This window comes from Panthera onca, chromosome B2 (genome assembly GCF_046562875.1).
Source record: "Panthera onca isolate mPanOnc1 chromosome B2, mPanOnc1 haplotype 2, whole genome shotgun sequence".
Classification (NCBI taxonomy): Eukaryota; Metazoa; Chordata; class Mammalia; order Carnivora; family Felidae; genus Panthera; species Panthera onca.
This window is the reverse complement of record NC_138343.1, coordinates 77,804,759-77,827,438: the sequence shown is the minus strand read 5'-3', so window position 1 is coordinate 77,827,438 and position 22,680 is coordinate 77,804,759. Positions and strand designations below refer to the sequence as shown.

The following is a 22,680-nucleotide window of genomic DNA, read 5'->3' as shown; positions in this document are numbered from 1 at the left end:
TAAAAACTAAATACAATACATGAAAATTGTTAGTGATGGCTTTATTATGTCATTCATAAACTATCTTCACCAGAATACAAAGAAGAAAGGAGTAAAATTAAGAAAAATAAGGGGAAAAAATCCCAGTTGTTTAAGAAAATAATGTCAGAAAAGAAGTATGCCTGAACTCCTTTTATAACTCTGGCATGGTACTGTTTTGTGTTAGATCAGTCCTTGTCAAACTTTGCTGTTTTATACATCAAGATATCAAGTAAGACTTTGGAGTAGAGGAAAGGAGTTCCCTTAACAAAAAATTTTTTTAACTTTCAAAACCACTATCTAGATGACAATAAACAGTATTTTACTAATACTAATATTCATGAGGGACAATTTCAGATCTAGTCCTCTTAAGTGTATTAATATCTAGCATTTACTGTGTACTTCCAGCATCATAATATACAAAGTGATCAGCAAACATTATGCCTTAATCACAACAGCTTGAACACAGATATTATTACCTTGTCTATAGATGAGGACACAGACACAAAACCAAGCCTGAAGTCCAATAAGGGAGTTGTAATTCAAACCATAGTTCAAAATCTATACTTTTTGTTATAATGTAATACACCTTCTCTCATCCCCAGCCTCTCAAATCCCAGGTTTCAAATTTTGGATGAAGGAAAGGTTTCAATGGTAAAGCCACACACAAGTAATCTCTTTCCCCTTCACACCACCAAAATAAAAAGATTTTTTTAAAAATATTTTTTAGGGGCGCCTGGGTGGCGCAGTCGGTTAAGCGTCCGACTTCAGCCAGGTCACGATCTCACGGTCCGTGAGTTCGAGCCCCGCGTCAGGCTCTGGGCTGATGGCTCGGAGCCTGGAGCCTGTTTCCGATTCTGTGTCTCCCTCTCTCTCTGCCCCTCCCCCGTTCATGCTCTGTCTCTCTCTGTCCCAAAAATAAATAAAATTTGTTTAAAAAAAATATATATATATTTTTTAATGTTTATTTTTGAGAGGGAGAGAGAGAGAGACAGAGAGAGAGAGCGAGGAAGGGAGAGAGAAAGAGGGAGACAGAATCTGAAGCAGGCTCCAGGCTCTGTGCTGTCAACAGAGCCCCATGCGGGCCTCAAACTCACAAACCATGAGATCATGACCTGAGCCGAAGTCAGATGCTTAACTGACTGAGCCACGCAGGCACCACAAAAGATTTTTTTTATAAATTATTATAAGATCAAATTCCACCTTCTCTAGAATATAGACTTCAAAAAATTTGGTAAATCAGTAATTGTTATTTTTCAAAGTGATGATAATAGATGGCATTGAAAATGACAGAGTTTCCAAATTATGCTGGGTCATTATCACATATAAAACATCAAAGGTGGTTCCAAAGTAGTCTCTAAGTGTAAATGAAAATGTTTTTATATTTTAACAATCATTTAAAATAACTATGCCTTTTATCAATTCTTACAGCAAAGGTCTGTATCATTTCCATTTCAAGGATAAAGAAACAAAGAAAAATTATAAGAAGCATGCCAAGGGTCACAATAAACAATTTTGTGGAAATTAAAACCAGTGCCCTTAGAATCCCAAACCATTAATTCACAGTATCTAATGGACTGTCAAGAAAAGTATATATGAAAGACAGGATACAAAGAACAGGTTTCTTTCATCAAGGAAAACAAGATTTAGAAAAGATTCGCCCCGGGGGCGGGGGGTGTCAAACACCACAAATGGTTTCAATGAAGATAGGTAAATCCTCAAATGTCTTTTTTGTGTTAAAAATAATTTCTCTTTGGGGCGCCTGGGTGGCTCAGCTTTCGACTTCAGCTCAGGTCATGATCTCGCAGTCTGGGAGTTCAAGCCCCACGCTGGACTCTGTGCTGACAGCTCAGAGTCTGGAGCCTGCTTCAAATTCTGTGTCTCCCTCTCTCTGCCCCTCCCCTGCTCACACTCTGTCTCTGTCTCTCAAAGATGAATAAATGTTAAAAAAAAATTTTTTTTAAATCTCTTTAAGGTAGCATTTACAACATCAGGTCACATTTTCAGAAATATTTTATAAACAGGTCACAATATTGAATATACTAAGTCTGACTCACTTCTTGTCAACACACTCAGTTTCACATACTAGGGTGAATTCTTAATTACTAAAGAAACACCTAGTTATGATACAAGCATTCCGAACTGTTTCTTACAAAATATCTTCATGCTGACCATGAACTTCATGATCACTTTGAGGATATAAGTTTTATTCATAATATCGGTTATTATGTATAATATCCCAATTTAAGCAGGCAACAATTTTTTTTTAATTTCCCTAATAGAGCTTTAAAATAAAGTGATACAAATATGATTTGGATAAGTCCAAATCACAGTACATCACAAGATTCAAACTACTTAAGTATCAATTTTAACAAGTATTTTATTAAACTTTATGTTTTATTCTTTAGAAATATAATCTGTGAGGGGCACCTGGGTGGGTCAGTTGGTTAAGCGTCCAACTTCAGCTCAGGTCATGATCTCACAGTCTGTGAGTTTGAGCCCCACATCGGGCTCTGTGCTGACAGCACAGAGCCTGGATCCTACTTCAGATTCTGTGTCTCCCTTTCTCTTTGCCCCTCCTCTGCTCATGCTCTGTCTCTCCCTCTCAAAAATAAATAAACATTAAAAAAGTTAAAAAAATATATAATATTGTGAAAGTTTTTTTCAAAATATTAAAAATAAAAATTTGTATTTTGCAGAGTATAAATTGATAAAATGTTAATACTTTTAAGTTAAACATGTAATGTTTCAGGTTTTTTACTGACTGAGACCATATCTGCAAAACTTAGGGAAAGATCAAGAAATGCTTATATAGAAAATACAAAATGTAAGCTATTAATTTGGAGTTAACAAAATTCTAGGGGCATCTAGGTGGCTCAGTCAGTTGAGTGTCCAACTCCTGATTTCAGATCAGGTCATGATCCCAGGGTCATGGAACTGGACTCTGAGCATGGAGCCTGCTTAAGATTCTCTCTCTGCCCCTCTGTTTCTCTCCCCAGCTTAAGTGCACACTTCTCTCTCTCTAATATAAATAAAATAAAATTCTAAATGCCTGGTTTTGATGATAATAGCTCACCTAAAAAAGGCAGTAAAATCATTGCTACTTAAAGGAAATAATTGTCTTTCAAAAATCACATGTATCTGCAGGGCACCTGGGTGGCTATGTTGGTTAACCATCTGACTCTTGATTTTGTCTCAGGTCATGATCTCACAGTTCATGAGTTCAAGCCCTACATAGAACCTACACCTGCACTGTCAGTGCACAGCCTGCTTGAAATTCTCTCTGCCCCTCCCCCACTCTCTCTCAAAAATAAATAAATAGGGACACCTGGGAGACTCAGTTAAGTATCTGACTCCTCATTTCAGCTCAGGTCATGAGCTCATGGTTAGTGAGTTCAAGCCCTGCATCAGGCTCTGTGCTGACAGCATGGAGACTGCTTGGGATTCTCTGTCTCCCTCTTTGCCCCTCCCCAACTTGTACTCTCCTGCTGGCTCTCCCCCCCCCCCCACCCAAAATAAATAAATAAACTTAAAAATAAATAAACATTTAAAAAATAAAATACAATAAAATCCTCCCTCCCTCTACCTGCTCCCCCCACTCTGTGCACCCAATACATGTGCACTCACTCTCCAAAAAAAAAAATTAAAAAAAAATCACGGGCACCTGGGTAGCTCAGTCAATAAAGCATCTGACCAACTTCAGCTCAGGTTATGATCTCATGGTTCATGAGTTCAAGTCCCACATTGGGCTCTGCTGACAGCTAGGAGCCTGAAGCCTGCTTCAGATTCTGTGTCTCCCTCTCTCTGCCTCTCCCCCGCTTGCACTCTAACCCTCTCTCTCTCAAAAATAAACATTTTTAATTAAAATAATTAAAATAATTAAAAAAATTTTTAAAAATCACAAATATTTGCTTCAATTAACTTTGGTAAACCAAAATTACTACAGCATACATATCTGATATGCTAACTTTCGTATATCCCCATAAAACTGGTTGGGGTAGGAATCAAGTCAATTATTAATTACCACTTTTAAATTTAGATTACCTCTTTATAAATATAAAACCTGTATATACAAGTTACAAAGTCAATATATAACATTGCCTATGTCAGGCATCAATAAGAATGCCAAATGTTCCACATGAATACACTGTCCTGATATTTGAACTGCTTTATTTTAGCCATTTAACCAAATATTTGTCTTCCTAAACAAATGCCTAATAAAATTTAATATTTTCTAATGATTCAGTGTCATACCAAACAAGTATTACATAGTAATGATGAGATCCTATGAAGCAATTTGGATTAAATGGGACATTTAAACAAATTGAATGGTATTTAATCCTATGATCTCACAAGTCTTCAGATTAAACAATTCACTATTAGTAAAGGATCTAACAGTGCTTGTTCTGAACATTAAATCTTTCCTCTTCAATTTGCTTAGTCCAGCCTCTAACTCCAAGCTTTACTCTCACCCCAGCCTTATTTTTTCAAAGAAAGCATGAGCTAAAGATCTTGTCCAGATTGCAGAGGAGCTCATATTTGAAATCAAATCTATCTGGCTTTCTACTACATAACATGGCTCCTCTAAGTCAAGTCACAAAGAAAGTAAAATGAACAGGTATACTTGTAAGGAATGAAGAGACCAATTTAGATGGAGCAGAAAGTTCCCGTTGAACAGTGAAAGGATGGACAAAAACAAACAACAGAGCAAACAGAGCCCCAGGCTAAGGCTTAAATTTGTATGTTATGCTATGCACCAGTATTTCTCAAATTGGGTTCCATGGTCATAATGCAGTTTCCAGCATTCACTGTAAAAAAACTTAAAACTGTATTTTAATTTTGATGCTCCTCCTAAATAAAATATAAGAATGTTCTGAATCAGCTAGAAGGCCAACTGATAAACTCAGGACTGCCTACCTTTGTACTTAACTACTAAACTGAGCACAGTGATGACCCTACAAGTAGTATTTTTCAAACTGCTGGTTATGACTATCAGTGGACTATAAAATCAAGAGCAGCTTTTCAAAATAATAATAAATAATAAAATAGAATGCATCACACATTGTAAGGATATATATGGTTTTGTGATAGTTCAGTGTGACAACTAAGTGCTGAAGTTAAAAAAAAGTTACATCTTAATCTATGAGCTGAGGTCAAAACTTGTAACTGTAAGATCTATAGACTCAGTCTCTTGGGTTTCTGCAAACTCAAATTTGAGAAACACTGTTGTAAGTACTGGACTGCCAATTAGGTACAAAGATAAAAGCAGGATATTGGGGAATTTCATAAATAGAAAGTAAGGTTAAAAGCAAGTTCATCAGTTAAGAAAAAAAGAGGGCCAAAGATTAAGATAAGAACTAGGATGCTATTATTGGACTGTACAATGTATAGACAGCACAAAACACCAAACTGCGACCTAATTTAATATTAAGGTGAACTACTGTAAATAAAGAGGTTGTTCTACAAATTTTCCAAAGTTTGAGTGATGTAGTAGGGATACCCTTCTTCTATTTAAAGAATGAGATTAGGGGGGCGCCTGGGTGGCTCAGTCGGTTGGGCAGCCAACTTCAGCTCAGGTCATGATCTCGCGGTCCGTGAGTTCGAGCCCCATGTCGGGCTCTGTGCTGACAGCTCGGAGCCTGGAACCTGTTTCAGATTCTGTGTCTCCCTCTCTGTGACCCTCCCCCGTTCATGCTCTGTCTCTCTCTGTCTCAAAAATAAATAAACATTAAAAAAAATTTTTTTTTAAAAATAAAGAATGAGATTAGGGGCGGGTAGGTGGCTCAGTTGGTTAAGTGCCTGACTTTGGCTCAGGTCATGAGCTCGTGGTTTGTGGGTTCGAGACCCCCGTCAGGCTCTGTGTTGACAGCTCAGAGCCTGGAGCCTGCTTCAGATTCTGTGTCTCCCTCTCTTTCTGCCCCTCCCCCACTGGCTCTTTCTCGCATGCGTGTGCACACACTCTCCCTCTGTCAAAAATAAATAAATATTAAAAAAAAAAAATTCTAAATAAAGAATAAGATTAGTAAAAGAGACTAGATGGGGCACCTGGGTGGCTCAGTTGGGTTATGTGGCTGACTCTTGATTTCGGCTCAGGTCATGATCTCAGCATAGCGTGTAGCCTGCTTGGGATTCTCTCTTTCTCCCTCTCTCTCTGTACCTCCCTCACATGCCACACGTACTCTCTCTCAAAATAAATAAATAAACGTTTAAAAAATCTTAAAAAAAAAAAAGACTGAAAATATCTTTTGCCAAACTAAGAGAAAAGGAACAGAGAGCCGTGCTTTGATTACTGAATATGGGTGACCAAAAAAAAAAAAAAAAAAAAAAAAAAGGCAAAGACAGGGCTATAGAGAGGAAAAATTTTATTTTGACCTATAAAAGTGCCTGAAATTGCAGTGGGGAATAAAGGAAAATGAGATATGTGGTAGATTGTTACATAAATGATCCCTAAAGAATCACATCTCCCTGAACCCAAAAGAAGCTGGGTTTGATCACTTGTTGTACCCAAAGGGACCATGGCAAATTCGACACATGCAGAGGTTTAAAAAGCAGTTGTGCAGAACTTGTTCTCTTCCTGCCATGTAACAAAATCCTAGGTTACCTTACTAGATGATAAGAGTGGGGATGAGCCAACCCAACTGAAGAACCTTGACCAACCCACCTGACAACCACAAGACAAATTAGTGAGACCATCTGGGACATTCAGCCCCACACAACCTACCAGCTGACTGCAGACCACCCAACAGACCCACAGACTTGAGAACAGTAATAAAAACAGCTATTCTTCTGGGGCACCTGGCTGGCTCAATTGTTAGAGCATGTGACTCTTGACCTCAGCTGGAACCTCAGTTCCAAGCCCCAAACACCTCTTCTTCCAAAGCCACTATGTTTTTGGGTAGTTTGTCACACTGCAATAAAACTGACTCAGGATACTTCAAGAAAAAACAAAGTTGGGGGTGCCTGGCTGGCTCAGTCAGTAGAGCATGTGACTCTCAATCTCAGGGTTCAAGCCCCATGTTGGGCATGGAGCCTACTTAGGAAACAAATACCAAAGGTTTTACCATTGTGAACTTCTTTTTGTTTGTTTCAATGCCCCAACTTTGGAAAAGAGAGTCTTTAGTCAGTGTAACTATGTATTATCTACACTTAAAAGATTCATTAAAATTCCTTTGTTTGGATCCTAAACCCTTAGTCTGGTTCTTACACTTTTCTAACTTTTTTTCAACCCAGCTCCTGATATTTTCATCCAAGATGCCAGTTTGAAGTTGTTCCATTTTTCTGGGTGTTTATTCCCATCCTTCCCACTTGTTTGGTTATCTAAATTCATTCAAGACCCAATGTAAATAGTGTTTTCCTTTCCTGCTTAATTTTTACTAAATTAATTTCAAAATGACCAGTTCTCTTACTTCATACTCCACTTATTGTATTTATGACTATTTTACTATCTAATATTATTGCTTAATTCAATATATGCCTTAATTTTTGTAAGAGCTTTGAAGGCAGAGAGCTCCATAATGCTCCATAGCTCCCTTAGTACTCCTACATGAGGAATTTAATTATCTAAAATACATTAAGAAAAGATACATGTAATTGAATTTTAACATATCTTCTTGGCTAAATATATGTATTTACAGACCGTTAAGTTTTTGTAATGTAAAGTCAAGGGGGGGGGAAGGAAAAAAATTTTTTTTGTTTTTGAGGTGCACTGCGCAACTCTCAAGGCTGAAAGAGAAATAACAAATCAAGAGGTTCTCCTGGAAAACAATACAGGGAGTATGTAACAAATACATTAATAACAAACTTTCCATTTTATAAATGAGGCTTCTTTCATGGTGACTGGTTAATTTTATGAACTGGATTTATGTGTGGGAGTTGGAAAAAACAAGGTAATTTCTCAACTTTGACAGAATTTCAAGGCAAATAAATAGACCAACAATTTCATATAGTTAAGAACATATATTTTCAAAGATCCTTGGTTTTGCAGATTAGTGATATAAAATATTATGAAGAGCAATTGCAGAATACATCTTATCTTGCCCTATTTCAATTTAGGACCAGAAAGTGTCAAAAAGGAGGCAAGCAAAATTTGGTAAAGTTTTCCTTTGCTAAAATTGGCATAAGCATATTCTGGAAAGTAGAATTTAGTATCTCTAATATGAAATCATACTAATTATGAACATTTAAACATTTATTTCCCCTGAGCATTACCTACACTTTTAAAGTTTAAATGACTTATTACTCCCTCAATACCTAAAGTAATTATCACTAATTAACAAGCAAGCCATCTTTTCTTCTGATTAGAAGTGTCCTAAAAATTAACTTAAGATATCCTCTAATAATCAAAAGAATAAAGTTTAGCTTTTTTTAAGAAAGGGAGCATTTTCAAAATACCACTATAATAAAGCTAAGAAAACAGGCAGATAAGCAAAAGAATGAACTTGCATCAAACAGATGAAACTAAAATATACACTAAAATATTTTAACTATATAATTTAAGTACTCAGTAGCTCTTCTAATAGTTTTGATTTTTGTTTCTTACACCAATAAGGCACTAGTTAATACAAGTACTAAGGCCCAGCTCAAATCCTATCTCAGTAAAGCTTTCTCTGATACCCCAGAGCCAGAGTGCTTACCTCCTACTTTGAACAATTTATTGAAATTATTATACAAAAAATTAACTGATTTATCTAAATAGCCACGAATAATTAACTAAGCATGGCCACAGACTGGAATTACCATGCAGTTTAAAAATAGAAAAACATAGGGGCACCTGAGTGGCTCAGTTGGTTGAGCACTGGACTTCAGCTCAGGTCATGAGCTCGTGGTTCGTGGGTTCAAGACCCGCATCAGGCTCTGTGCTGACAGTTCAGAGTCTGGAGCCTGCTTCAGATTCTATGTCTCCCCCCCTCTCAAAAATAAATAAACATTAAAAATAGAAAAACATATGGGGTGCCTGGGTGGCTCACTGGGTTAAAGCGCCCGACTTCAGCTCAGGCCATGATCTCATGGTTTGTGAGTTCAAGCCCCACATCAGGCTCTGTGCTGACAGCTCAGAGCCTACAGCCTGCTACAGATTTGTGTCTCCCTCTCTCTCTGCCCCTGCCCCGCTCACACTCTGTTTCTCTCTTTCTCAAAAATAAATAACATTAAAAAATTTTTAAAAAGATGGGGCGCCTGGATGGTGGCTCAGTCGGTTGAGCATCCGACTTTGGCTCAGGTCATAATCTCGCAGTTCATTAGTTCAAGCCTGGTGTCCGGCTCTGTGCTGACAGCTCAGAGCCTGGAGCTTCGGATTCTGTGTCTCCCTCTCTCTACCCCTTCCTCACTCATGCTCTGTCTCTGTCTCTCTCTCTCTCAAAGATGAATAAACGTTAAAAAAATGTTTTTTAATTAAAAAAAAGAAAAACAGATTTACACGAGCAACTATGGAATGATCTCGAAGAGATATTTTTGGTGAATAAAAGCAAGATGCAGTACATAGTACGTCCACTTAATTTTTTAAAAAGGACAAATATGTATTTCTGGAAAGATGGATAAAAAACTATTGGGGAACTGTCTTTGTGGAGGGTGACAGGAGGTCTGGGGTTGGAAGATCAAGTTTTTATTGTATGCCCTTTCTCTGTTTGAATTTAAAAAAAATTTCGGTACACTACATTTTCAATTTAAAAAATAAAATAAAAAAATAAAGTAAATCTGTTAATGATACACTGTCTTTTGACACTTCTTCAACTACCATCTTGAAGTTTCATTTAAATATTATTTTATATACTAGAGTCTTCTGTATCTTATATCCCCTGCTAATACCTAAATCTAGTCTTTGCATTAAATGCTTTCTTAAAAGTACAGAATTTTAATTATATCAAAAGGTCAAACCTCTGCTTTAATCAGGACAATAAAGGATGCTGAAATTGCTACCCACTTACCCCAGTAAAAGTGAATTGTTTTAGTAATTGTTTAAGTAATTACTTGCAATTTCTACTAAGGAAGCAGAAATTTTCTTGACCTCTCAAGCTCAGTGTGAATTTAAATATGGCCAAGCATTTACCTGGACCTGTTCCAGATTAACCACATTTCTTAATATGCTAACTATATTATCTTAAAATGAAAAGAGCATAATAACTTTTAAAAGTCTTCCTAATACGTTATTTTTCTTTCTGTTGTGTTCCTCCAAAGAACATTCTGGGTATTTAGGCAGAGGAATACTTTTCAGTGGGGTGTAACTATCCTGATCACCTCAAAAGTTAGCACCCATGGCCCATGGGCACTAAATGTCACTATCACATCCACAGATCCTGCAAATGACAAACTGATCCCAGCTATTTTCAAATGCCTTAAAAGAGAGAGCTTCAGGAAGAAAAGGACTATGCCAGTTTAGAAACACTGCTTGTATGAATGAAAGCATGCAGATACAAAATACAAACTTATTTCCACAAATCAATTCAACCTTTTCAAATAATTATCGGTCACCAGAAGATAAATGGCCAAAACCAGTCACAATTCATGTATTAATCAACCAGTCATCCAGCCCAGTATATAATGCTGTCAACATCATGCCCCAACAAATCATTCTTCCAACTATTACAATGGCTTAACTTTTTAAGTAATTATTTTAAAATCCTTTAAGAATAATTCTTCTATTGAAATGCTTTTGTTTAAACTTCCAAATAAGTAGCTTTCCATTTTACTACACTGATCTCAGAAATAAAAGATACAAATCACAGTTTACTACAATTAGTTGTTTACCTTCCTTCAGAGACTGTAGGCTCCTTCAAGCCAGGGACCAGATCTGCCTGGCCCACAGTGTAGGTATTCATTAACGATGGTGAGTGAGTGAGTGAATACTGACCAGGTCTAACACAAAAAATAGCCCAAGAAGTTCCAACTATAATCAATTTTTATATAGTAATTATCCTGACACAAATAAGTGCAAGAAATTACTTCTGGCTATCCTATATTCTTATTCTAAGCGGATTTTAAGAAAATTAGTAAGTCAGGGTGCCTGGATGGCTCAGCTGGTTAAGCTTCGCACTTCTGCTCAGGTCATGATCTCACAGTTGGGGAGTATGAGCCCTGCAATGGGCTCTGCACTGGCAGTACAGGGCCTGCGTGGGATTCTCTCTGACCCTCCCCAGTGTGCATTCTCTCTCTCTCTCTCCTCTCAAAATAAACTTAAAAAAAAAAATAAAATTAATAAGTCAATTACATTACCCATATTAAAGCTAGCTTGCAAAGATTTAAGGAAATTTTTGAGTTCTGACAGGTACTCTCTTACGCTCATCCTTTCCCACCTTTCCCTCCTCCTACTTCAGCTTTAAGCAAATGTTCAGGTATAAAAGTAAAAAGGGGGCATACTTCCAAGTCAATATAAAGAAAACAATACTGTTAACAGTGAGAAAAATTTAATGTCTTTTATTTCTACTTTACTTCTCAGAACGCAATCTATTGTACTTAATTAAAAAAAAAAATCTACTAACTAGGATGTATAAGCAACTTCTACTTATGTAGGTTTCACCATATTCTCCAGAAACTCATCTGTTGCTGAGGTAAAAATTCAAAATATAAACTAATTCATTTCTTTAAACTAATTCATTTTCTTTTTTTAATTTTTTTTAACGTTTATTTATTTTTGAGACAGAGAGAGACAGAGCATGAATGGGGGAGGGGCAGAGAGAGAGGGAGACACAGAATCGGAAGCAGGCTCCAGGCTCTGAGCCATCAGCCCAGAGCCCGACGCGGGGCTCGAACTCACGAACCGTGAGATCGTGACCTGAGCTGAAGTCAGACGCTTAACCGACTGAGCCACCCAGGCGCCCCTAAATTAATTCATTTTTTAAAATAAATGCAAGTTACGATCACACAAGCACTAAGCGTTAACATAAAGAGAATATTAACTCTGAAGCCCACTGACAAATATTTATCTTTGTCTTTTTGAAGCATGTAAATATCCCAGTTTTGTGGGAAACCCTTACATAGAAAAAGCTAATCTCAACGCTAGAAATCAGGACATAATTTCTAGCTCCCTAGCATTTCAAGTACTGTTTTTAGATTGCTCTAATAAATTCTTTGTTAACCACTTCTTTGCTCAACTCATATCAGAATGTTAAGTAATAATGGCTGGGATACAATTTTAAAGAAACAATTATGTTTCAAGTTACCTCCCATTTAACAAAATCACTAAACAGTAACAGGTTACTTAAAAACAACAACAACAACAACAACAACACAAAAGAGTATGTTCTAGAGGGATCAAATATCAGATACACTCTAACTGTTCAAGTAATGGAGATTACTTTTAAATGCATTTAAATTATTGTGGGATTTTAATGCATGAAATATTTCATTATTCTTTAAATCCACAAATCCAGTATTTGTTTTATTATGTTTCCTGTAGCATGGGTCAATAAAAACTATTTACATATTATAAGACTAATAGCTTAAAAGGAATACAGGAAATTCTTTTCATATCAATAAAAAGAAATGCTGCTTCATCCATTAAAAATACTTTTGAAAGTGATAACTTTATGATGTGGCATACACTCAAAAAAGTCCTACCTGCATGAGATTCCATTTTCCCAGAATTATTAATCCTGCGTAAAAATATTGCTGGCCAAGTGTGTTTACATTAATTAGCCTTAAACCCATCTGTGGACATTGCTATCTGAAAAGTATCTTTAAGCAAAGCTAGACTTTAATACTTTTCAAAGGCTAAAAATCAGACTTCACTTATAAAGAAAGACTTTCCCTTACAAGGGTGTCAAGTATTCTTTTATATCTAAAATAAATACATCTAAAAGACCAATTAACAAGTTTGTAGTTCCAGGCAGGTCAAATTGGCAAATTTCAACAATTCTTTAAAACAAGGATTCAAAGGAATGATGGAATCTCTAAGTTTGACATAAGTATTCACCAGACCTATAGTAGGCTAAGTGGGGAGCTTTCACATTGCATATACTGCTAGAGAAGTCACCACCTAATCTGACAAAGTTTTTTTTTTTTTTAAGATAATGAACTACTACCAAATAGTGACAATAACGTGCATATTGAATTTTTTGTAGGTGTTCAAGTATCCCGTATCTTATAAAGAAAAAATTTCAGAACTTGGAGGTGAAAAATTAAGTGAAAATGTAATCTATTCGAATATTCTAAAATGGTCCTCCCATTGTTTGGCTTAAGCTCACTATGTTTCCAAAACAATTTCTCTATGATGATACATTCACAAATAAACTCTAAATGGGACCTGCATATATGGTCTTTTTCCTCCTCAAGACAATCTAGCCAAAATCTTCACCACAACCAGTAACAGCACCTTGAAATTTCAAACGTAACTGGAGGGTTTTTAATCAAATCCAAATGTAGACCCAAACTCTCCGATTGCTATCAAGCAGTGTTACTAGCATTCCAAATCCTGCTTAGAACGCAGTTACTGGAAAGCAGTGTCCTTGTGCAAGAAAAGGAAGGAAAGGTCTGAAACTGACCTGAGCACAGGTCCACAAGAACCTCAATCCTCTCCTTTTCACCAGAAGGCCAAATAGGGAAGGATCCAAGTAATAAGGGTGGCGGGGAGATGCGGGAGGAAGGGCAGAGGAAACCGTACTCCTCCAAGGGTGAAAGCAAAAGAGAAGCGGACTCTGGAAAGCCGCCCCACAAAAACATTCGACCGTAGGAGCAGGGAGAGCTCCTCTCCTCTACCGAGGAGAGCAACCTTCACACCATGGAGTGGTGCACCAAGCAAGCAAAGGCAGGAAAGGACAACCTCTGCGCCCCCCACCCCCGAACGTCTCGGCTAGCTCCAAGGGGTCGGCGGGGACTGTTCCCAGAACGTCAACAAAGGCCCCTTCAGTCCTAAGGCGAAACTCGAACAACAAAGGCCGGGAGACAGGGAGGACGGGGCCGGGGGCGGGACGGATGAAAGCAGGGGGAAGCAAAGGAATCAAACCAGTGGGGGCGGAGGCCCGTCGGAGTGGGAAACCAGAGGCGCAGAGGCGGGGGGCGCGGTAATCCCCAGTGCACAATAAGAGGAGGAGGAAAAAGGGGACCTGGCCTCCATTCCTCCTTACCCTCTCCCTGCGGCGGAGAGGGCTCCAGTCTTCAGCCGTCTACATCTCCTCAGCCTCGGGGACCGCGCAGTCCCGAGTTCGGGGAAGGAAAGGGGCGGGGGGATTTTCCGCCCTGACCACAACTCCCTTCCCCCAGTTGGGAACTGCCGACAACAACCGCCACAACGGCAGCCACACAAAGGCGCCTGCCTCGTACTCTCCGCTCCCGCCTGGGCGGCGGCGCCAACGATGCCCCAGCAGCGACGACCACCGCTCGGCCGCCAGGCGCTCGCTCGCCCTCTTCCCTCTCTAGCTGGGGAAAAGGGGGAGGGGACCCCCAGGCGCCCTCACCTGGCACAGCTGCTGACAGTACTCCGTGGCCGCTTCCACGGCCGGCACGCGGCTCTCCCGCAGCTGTCGCTCCAGCTCCTGCAGCCGCTCGCCCAGGCGCTGCAGCTCCGCGACGCAGCCGCCTCCGCCGCGACTCAACCTCTCCTGCTCGGCCTCTTCGTCCGCCATCTTCACACCCCGCTCCGTCGCGTACGCACCTGGGTCACGTGATAACACAATGCCACGTTCGGCGGGGTCACGTGCCGGGCGCGCTCGCACGCCGCCGAGCACGTACAAAGGGCCCGGTGGGGAGGATGGGGGAGCGGGGAGATTGGCGCGAGGGAGCCCGAGGGAGGTGAAGGGAAGGGAAAAGGAAGAGGGCGGGGTTGGGGCGGTGCGGAAAACCGCGGTTTACTTACCCCGAGCGGGAAGTGGGCTGCTGCGGCCGAAAGGGGCGGGCCGGTGGAGGCCTGCTGTCGGTCACGTGGGCGCTGCGACCGTGGGGGGTGTGTGGGGGGGAACCCTGGGGAGGGGCTGCCCTCTCGAGTGTCCCGATTCCGGTGTGGCTTTCCCCAATCCCCGAAGTCTTCTACGGACGTATGTCCTAATTCCCCAAGAGCACGGGTGAGCGAAAGCTCTGGGTGGGCTGGGGCGATGGCAGCATTTGCGGTTGGCCTGCAGGCAAGCCAGAGGCAGGGGAAAAGCAAGAAGGTAAAACCTACCCATGGACCATAAGCGTGAGAGCCAAAGTGGGATTATGGACTGTCAAAATTGTCTCTGACTTCTCCCCAGGCGGGCGGAGGAGGGATCTAGTGCCTAAGGTACTAAATCTCACCCCACTTGACTCTCCCCTTCAGCGCCAAGAACGCCTCTCCCCGGGAAACACAATTCTCTAGGGGGTGGAGGCAACAAAGAAAAATAACAATTGGATCAGAACAGAATGAGGTTGAAATCCTCCCTCTGGAGAACGGAGCGAATTCATGAAAAGCATAGCTTAAAAGATTTCACTCTGTGCAATTGTGGACGTTGTAACCAGACGATTTTTAAATCACGAAAACATTCCTAGAATAAGTGATAGCCAACTAATCTGTTTCACTATGATTTAAGAGTTTTTCCTACACGCTACAGAAATCACCATCACTGAAAGCACTCTATATGAAAGCTTTTGTAAAGAAAGTAGGTCAAGAAAAAAACCAGCAATAACTCCATTAAAAATCACAACGGAGGAGGGGAAGATGATGCTAAAAGAACAAGGTTATCAAGAATGATTATAAATTCAACAGCATTTTTTTTCTGATGCTGCAAATAGACATGACATTCTCAACCATATTTTATTTACAACCTGGAAGGAATGAATACCTGACGCTTGAACAAAACAGTAGAACAGGCACTACAAAAAAGTCCTTAACCCTGAAGTTCAGAATAATAAAATGAATATTTTGTTAGTAGTAGAAAATTAGACAAGACGCTTATCTTTCTTAAAACCGAATGGTCTACAGAAATTCAGAAACAATGATACTAATCAGGCACCTACTTTTTTCACTATCATTCCAAGTGAACTGTATTTTTCTAGTACAAGAATCCAAAGTAAGATGAATCCTTTCTGTGTGCAGCATCCTCTTCCAGGGATTTCTAGTAGCTACAGACAATATTCTAGATCGTATGTTGTCTAGAATGAATGTTTTGTAAAGCATCAGTGGTGGCAACCTTTGTTAAATGCCATTATATAAGGTGAATGGACACAACTGAACCCCTTATGAAAAACAGTATCAGCTAAAATATTAGTATAACATATGTATACTCTTATTACATAGTAACAGACAAGTTCTTCAAATATTTACTTCTGGAAGAATCTGAGGAGTACATTCAGATGTACTAAGGACCAGGCATATTTTTTAAAGAATCACTTATAGCTGAAAAAGCAACAATTAAGGCAGCTAATAGATCTTAATATTTGCAGCTCACTTTCCCAAGTGAAGTATTTCGACATCCAAAACTAGATTTCTCCAATTTATATTATTTTAGGATGACAGTGAAAATTTAAAAAGTAAGAAATATGAAATCAGCCAAATGTATCAGTAAATCCAAAGATAAATATCAAAAGGTTAGCAAGGCATATTTTCAACTTCAAGCATAATGGCTTATACCACACCTAGTCTATAAAAAGAAAAAGGGAGAAAAGAAAGGAAAATACATGAAAAGAGAAATATATCCAAATACTGATTTTAAAAAAATAGTCTGAGAATGGTCATTCCCTCCTCCTGCCCAGGATAGCCCTAAAAGCAAGACTTGATTAGCAAATTGATTCTGAGCCCTACTAAGGTCTTGCAAATGTCCCTCAGCATGGATGGCTAAGTCCTTCATGTTATCTTTGAGCTCTACCTCCCCATTCCTCCATTTAGAGCCTACAGGAAATGGAAGGACTAGGGGTGATTGGTGTAATTACTTAATCATTTGTTACTGAGTATTTATGTGCAGGCACTGCTTGGTTTGGGGAAATCAAAAGTGAATAAAACCTATTCCTGCCTTGAAGAAGCTTACGCTTGTGATGGAGAGTCACCTGCAAAGGTATTATATACCACATGACAAGTATTCTGTTATGAAAATGCATGTAGATTCAACTCAGAACACAAAAGTCTAACTGAAGTGCTAACTAGAATGTCCACAGAGTGTCAACAGAAGTGCAAGTTTTTAATTAAATGAGGATTGGAAATACTATCCCTTATCGGGTCTACATTGTTTGGAGATCCCAGAAATCTCATTCTTATCCATAGAAAATGTGTATCAACAAGTACACCACTTATTTGTACCTAAGTCCATTTGTTCTTAAATACCAAACGGTCAGTTCATGGGAATCCTTACACACACACACACACACACACACACACACACACACACACACACAGACACTTACTTACTGAGACGTTCCTGGGGGAATTCGGAGATTCGGTCCATGGAGAAACAAGAATAAGCCCTAGGGACGAGAGAATCCACCTCTCTGGGGACCCCAGTGTCTGCGCAGTGAGTGCTCGTGCCCATTTTGGACACAGCGCGACTGCTATGGACATGATATAATCATATGGACTTTCATTCCCAAGAGACTCTATTTCAGAGTAAATCTGAGAGACAGTAATAGATCCCCACCCCACCTCTGCGATCAATAAAGCTGGGGAAACCCTTAGGGGACAGATGTATCTGCATCCGGGCGGCCTGTGCCTGCCCGTTTCGCGAGTTGCCCGGCCTGCCCTGGCCCGCACCTTGCCGGTGCACATTTTCCCCCTAGAATTCTTTAAATAGCAGGGCCTAGGGGCAGGAAAGGAGCTGGGTTGTGCCAGCTAACAGAGCCAGAGGGCCGTGCTAGGGATGAGCGAGAGCGGTGTTTGCAGAGAACGGATAGCTAGGGCTGAGGCCGGCAGGTCCTTCCCATGCCGGGCGCAAGAGAACCACCGCAGCCAGGCCCCCCGCTTCAGCATGCAGGCAGAGAGCGCGAGGCCAGGAGTTGGAGGAGAGAGCGCGCCGCCCTTGAGTCGCTGTTTCTCCCTTCCCTGGCTTCCTCCCTAGGCAAGGGCGGCCGAGAAGGTCCACAGGACTAGAGCCAGGTTAAGGCTGGCTCCGCTCCGCTGACCCTGTATGCGGGTCCCCAGTCGGCCGAGACCATGCTGGGCTTCCCGGACCGCGGCCCACCGCTCGCCCGCCCGGCAGCCGCGGGGGTGCTTGCGTCCTCAGTCCCGGGGCCGCCCCGCCGCCTGCGCGCTAGCATTGGCAACGGCGGCTTTTCCACCGAGCGCTGCAGATCAAGTCCACAGAGCGGTGTGCCTCCTGGCCCCGGAGCAGCGGCCGCCGGGGGCCTCCAGGTAGAGAAACGCTGGAGCCTAACCTGGGCACGGCGGGGCGCCGGGCCTCCGGAAACCGACCGAGCGGGGATGCTCCAGTCTGTCCTGCGGAGGCCGCGATGCGGGCACTGTTGCTTGGTCTCCGGTAGGCTCAACCCGCTCCCTTCCAAAGAGCTGGGCCGCCGGCCCCACACAGGCCGCCTGCTGGAACTCAGAGGTGAGGGCTGGAGTCTGTCGAGGGTTCAGTCCAATAGAAAGTATCTCTAGAGTCTGGGAACCACCGTTGGTGCCCACAGACACAAAGAAGGACCATTGGTTTAAAGCTCTATTGGCATCAGTTAAAAGCATATCACACTTTGACAGGGAAGACATTTTTCTTGAGAACAACAGTGAAGGGCGTCAAATAACATGTTGAAAACATGGGGCAGGTGCTGTTCCAAATACTCAAATGATTCAAGCGCACCGGCACATAGGACCCACATTTAGGTGGATTAATTTTATTCCTTGGGTTGTCCCAGATAGAAGATGGACAGGTAATTAAATGAGGAGGGGTATTCTTATTGCCTATTTGGATAATTTTTTCTTTCCACAGGAGAAAAAGCCAGATGTGAATGAGAAAGGGCAACAATTCTTTAAGAAAATGCTTTTAATACAGCCTCAATTATTCAAATTCAGAAATCAAGCAAGGTAAAAATAACCACTAAATAAAGCAAAATAAAACCTTGGAAGTATGGAAGTGTTTGATACACTGTTTCTACAGAGAATCCTTGAGTTAGTTCCCAGTATCTCTGCAAAGAAGCAAAGAGAGAAATCTACAAAGTGCGTCTCTTTTCTTATATTTCTGAGTTTTAATCACTGTATCTCATTTACCTCATTGGAGATGGATCGGAAAGTATTACTTTTGTGGCATGAAGGGGCAGAAAAGTTTTCCCTTCTTCCCTTCTAGGTGCTAGTGATTAAATTGCTAAAAGACAGATTAACAGGAGAAAACAAAGTTTAGTAACACCTCTTGTAAACAAGAGACTGACCCAGGAAAACTGCAAGCCGGGGTATGGTTGTTATGCAAATCTAAGGCCTAGTCTTTTCTATTGATAAGAGTTTCTAGAGGTTGAATCATCCCTTTCCAGACACGGTGAAGGAGAGAAATACTTTTACAAATGGAGATTTACCTTATAAATATAAATATTTCTTATAAAAGAGTAACTTCCACTCAGTTCTCAGAGCTTTACCTGTGTCTGCTGTTTCTTAAAAATAGCCAGCTTAAGGGGCGCCTGGGTGGCTCAGTCGGTTAAGCGTCCGACTTTGGCATCAGGTCATGATCTTGCAGTTCGTGAGTTTGAGCCCCACATGGGTCTCTGTGCTGACAGCTCAGAGCCTGGAGCCTGCTTTGGATTCTGTGTCTCTGTCTGCCTCCCTCCCCACCTCCCCCACCCCCCCCCCCCCCCCCAGCTAGCAATCTCTCTCTTTCTCAAAAATAAACATTACAAAGATTTTTTAAAAAACAGTTTAAGATAATCCACATGCTCAGAGATACATTTTGGGGTAGCAAATACTGCTGCCCTTCAGTCTCACCTTTGAAACTTTAAATAAGTTTCATAGTCAACTAGCATGAGTTGCTCCATCTCACTGAAGTTGTCTCTTAGTCCTGAAAATTGGTCAGTTCAGCTAAATGCTCGTCTCATTTCAGGAGGCAGTCTAGGTGGGCTCCTAAAGTTAGGCCTATATTGTGCAAGCAATCAGGTAATTAACAAGAGCCCATATCTTTGGGGGGGGGGGGAACAAAGGTTAATAATTGGAGCAAATTATAAATCAGTTTCTTAGCCAGTAAACCAGGAAAGATTTCTAGATGTCAGGGTTGAAGCATCTTCAGATGGAGTGAGGGGAGGCAGTGACCATCTGAGAGATTTTCCTGGGTTGCACTTTGAATGCTCCTGATTAAGTCATCACTCTACCAGTCAACTTTCTGAAAGGACCATATAGCAACAAACACAAAGAAGCTTGTCTAAATATGAGCTATGGTAGCGATTTCTCTGAAATTTATATCCAGTGTCTAGCTTCAGTTTGCAGGACTTCAGGACAAAGGACAGTTTTGGTTCTCAGTGATTCCAAATCCAAGGATGGGAGAAAACTGGAAACATTAATTTTGAGATTATAGCTAGATGAGGAAACTAAAAGAATTTAGGATCCATCCAGTTTACAAGAAATACCAAAACCTCAAAGACAATTAACATGACTGGAGGTAACAGGACTAAAATCTGGTATCTACGCAAGTTTTATAGTTTCAACTGAGGCATAATATCTTTCTACAATCACTATTTTCTCTTATTTATAAATGATCTAGGTATTCAATAAATATTTCATCGTTTATTTTAACTTAGCAAAGTTTCAGGTTACCAAGAAATTTGGAAAACTGTTTTTAAGTATACATACCTTAAAGTATAATTATTGCTAAAAAGTTTATAACTCTTATCCCACTTACATCTATCTAAATAATTTGTTCCCAACAATTATGTTTAGAAGAATTTGTTTTTAAGCCAATTAAATTAGACCTCTCCTACAAATTAATTTTAGTAAGAAAAATATCACACATCTATAACATGTCTATATATATATATATATATATATATATATATATGCACACATAAACAGACACAAAGAGATCTTAAAGATTAAAAAAAATTTTTAACTATGAGATGGGTATAATAATGCAAAACTCATTGGTTTATAAAAAAGAAATTGGATCCAAATTGTTTCTGGCAGATGGAATAAATTAAGGTTACCTGCTTAGCTTTTTCTAATATATTTGTGAAGAATACATTTAAGATTTTTTTTATTAGTCCACTTTCTAAATACCTACCCTTCTCTCTTTTTCTTATGATAAGAAACCTCTCCTTAAGTTTGCATTTCAAATAATGGCTCTTGGGTCACAGAGAAGATGGAAGTAGAAAATCTACAATACAAAGTCACAGAGAAATTATCCAAGTTTTCTCGACAATGGTGAGAGAGAGAAACTGAAGGGACTCCATGAAAAAAATAGATATATTTTTTTCTTTGCTCCTTTCCCTGCTTCTATTCTTGCTAGAATCATTCTTGCACCCCCACTATAATGTATGTCCTCCTTATAAAGGTCACAGAGTTAAGGATTTTTTTGGAGACTTCTAGCACGATGGGTAACACCTAAGGAGTGACCAGGCAAGGTTGTCATGTATGTTTCCCAAGATCACTAATTCTAGACACTTTGACACCAAAACCCTTGGTTTTAGGGCATAAGTGACTTATGGAGGACACCTGAACACTCGTCCTTGCTCCACACCCGTTCCTGGATGCCTGAGAGGACACGTACACAGGACGACTGTCCTCACTACAAACTCCAGACCCCAAGCAAAAACAAGACGCGTTCTCCTTTTCCTTTCTGAGTCTTCCAGACTCTCCATCTGTCTTTGCTCTCTCTTCATACATCATCAGTAAACTCTGGCCTCACTTTTTGCTGGCTGGAGTTTGATTTCTATCCTTCATCTAACCAAGGACCCTTGTGGCTGGTCCTTCAGGTCCTTGAACCTGGCCTGCCTATACAATGGGAGTTTTGAGGGTGTATTTGCCTATTATCAGAGGGTTATGTTAATTACTATTTGTTTTGTTTTGTTTAAGTAGGCTCTATGCTCAACGTGGGGCTTGAACTAATGACCCTGAGATCAAAAGTCACATGCTCTACCAACTGAGCCAGCCAGACACCCCTACATTAATACTATTTAAAATGTTTCCTTTCCTTAAGTGCAAGACATTTGTGTTTTCAATTTCCTGATCTTTTAAAATACCTACAAGCATTTTAAGATGAATAGGGGTTTGGGGATTGGTGAGGATGGTAAGCTTTGAATTGCTTTTAGAACCACATTTCTGGCTTTGTAGAGATTTGCAACACAAAGACCATTGTTTCCAATTCCTTTAAAGAACTGGATTACAGCCTGAATATCAAGGATCTGACCTACCCATCCAATTAAATTATTTTCAATTTGTTTCTTTATATCCGGAAGACTTCCATTATAAATAGAATGGGAATTTAAAAATTTCTATGTTCTAGAACTTTAGGGTTTAATGTATTATGTCTAAAAAGTTTGCATAGGGACACCTCGGTGGCTCAGTTGTTAAGTGTCTGACTCTTGTTTTAGGCTCAGGTCATGATCTCATGGTTTGTGAGTTCAGTCCCTACATCGGGCTCTGTGCTGACAGTGTGGAGCCTGCTTGAGATTCTCTCTTTCTCTCTCTGTCCCTACCCTGCTTGTGTGTTCTCTCTCTCTCTCTCTCTCTCTCTCTCTCTCTCTCAAAAATAAATAAACATAAAAAAATAAATTAAAAGTCTGCATAAAGCATTTAACAAAGGCCTTTGGATGCTCTTCTTTTCTGAATGCATAATTCGACCTTTGACCAATTCACTTTAGGGGAAAGCCTCTAATATTACTCCTCTC

At 40.2% G+C, this 22,680-nt stretch overlaps 2 protein-coding genes across 4 annotated transcripts in view; one reads left to right on the top strand and one right to left on the bottom strand.

Annotated features, from left to right (window-relative positions):
- The window catches only part of ZNF292 (zinc finger protein 292), a 94,059-nt gene extending 79,031 nt beyond the window's left edge, over nucleotides 1-15,028 (bottom strand). Inside the window, exons 1-2 of one of the 3 annotated variants that reach the window (XM_060616109.3) lie at nucleotides 14,804-15,028; nucleotides 14,406-14,602 (exon numbers count right to left, since the gene is read on the bottom strand). In XM_060616109.3, the coding sequence (XP_060472092.2) occupies nucleotides 14,406-14,573 (168 nt within the window). In that variant the 5' untranslated portion in view covers nucleotides 14,574-14,602; nucleotides 14,804-15,028. Of the gene's footprint in view, nucleotides 1-14,405; nucleotides 14,733-14,803 lie in introns of those variants that run through there. The other 2 variants (XM_060616110.3, XM_060616111.3) reach the window with 2 other exon arrangements.
- LOC144616463 (uncharacterized) lies at nucleotides 14,623-21,225 on the top strand. The gene is made up of 5 exons (XM_078447627.2): nucleotides 14,623-14,883; nucleotides 15,002-15,205; nucleotides 16,863-16,952; nucleotides 18,810-18,904; nucleotides 21,100-21,225. The coding sequence occupies exons 1-5, from the start codon at nucleotides 14,623-14,625 to the stop codon at nucleotides 21,128-21,130; spliced, it is 681 nt and encodes a 226-aa protein (XP_078303753.1). The 3' UTR covers nucleotides 21,131-21,225.
- Nucleotides 21,226-22,680: the final 1,455 nt, after the last annotated feature.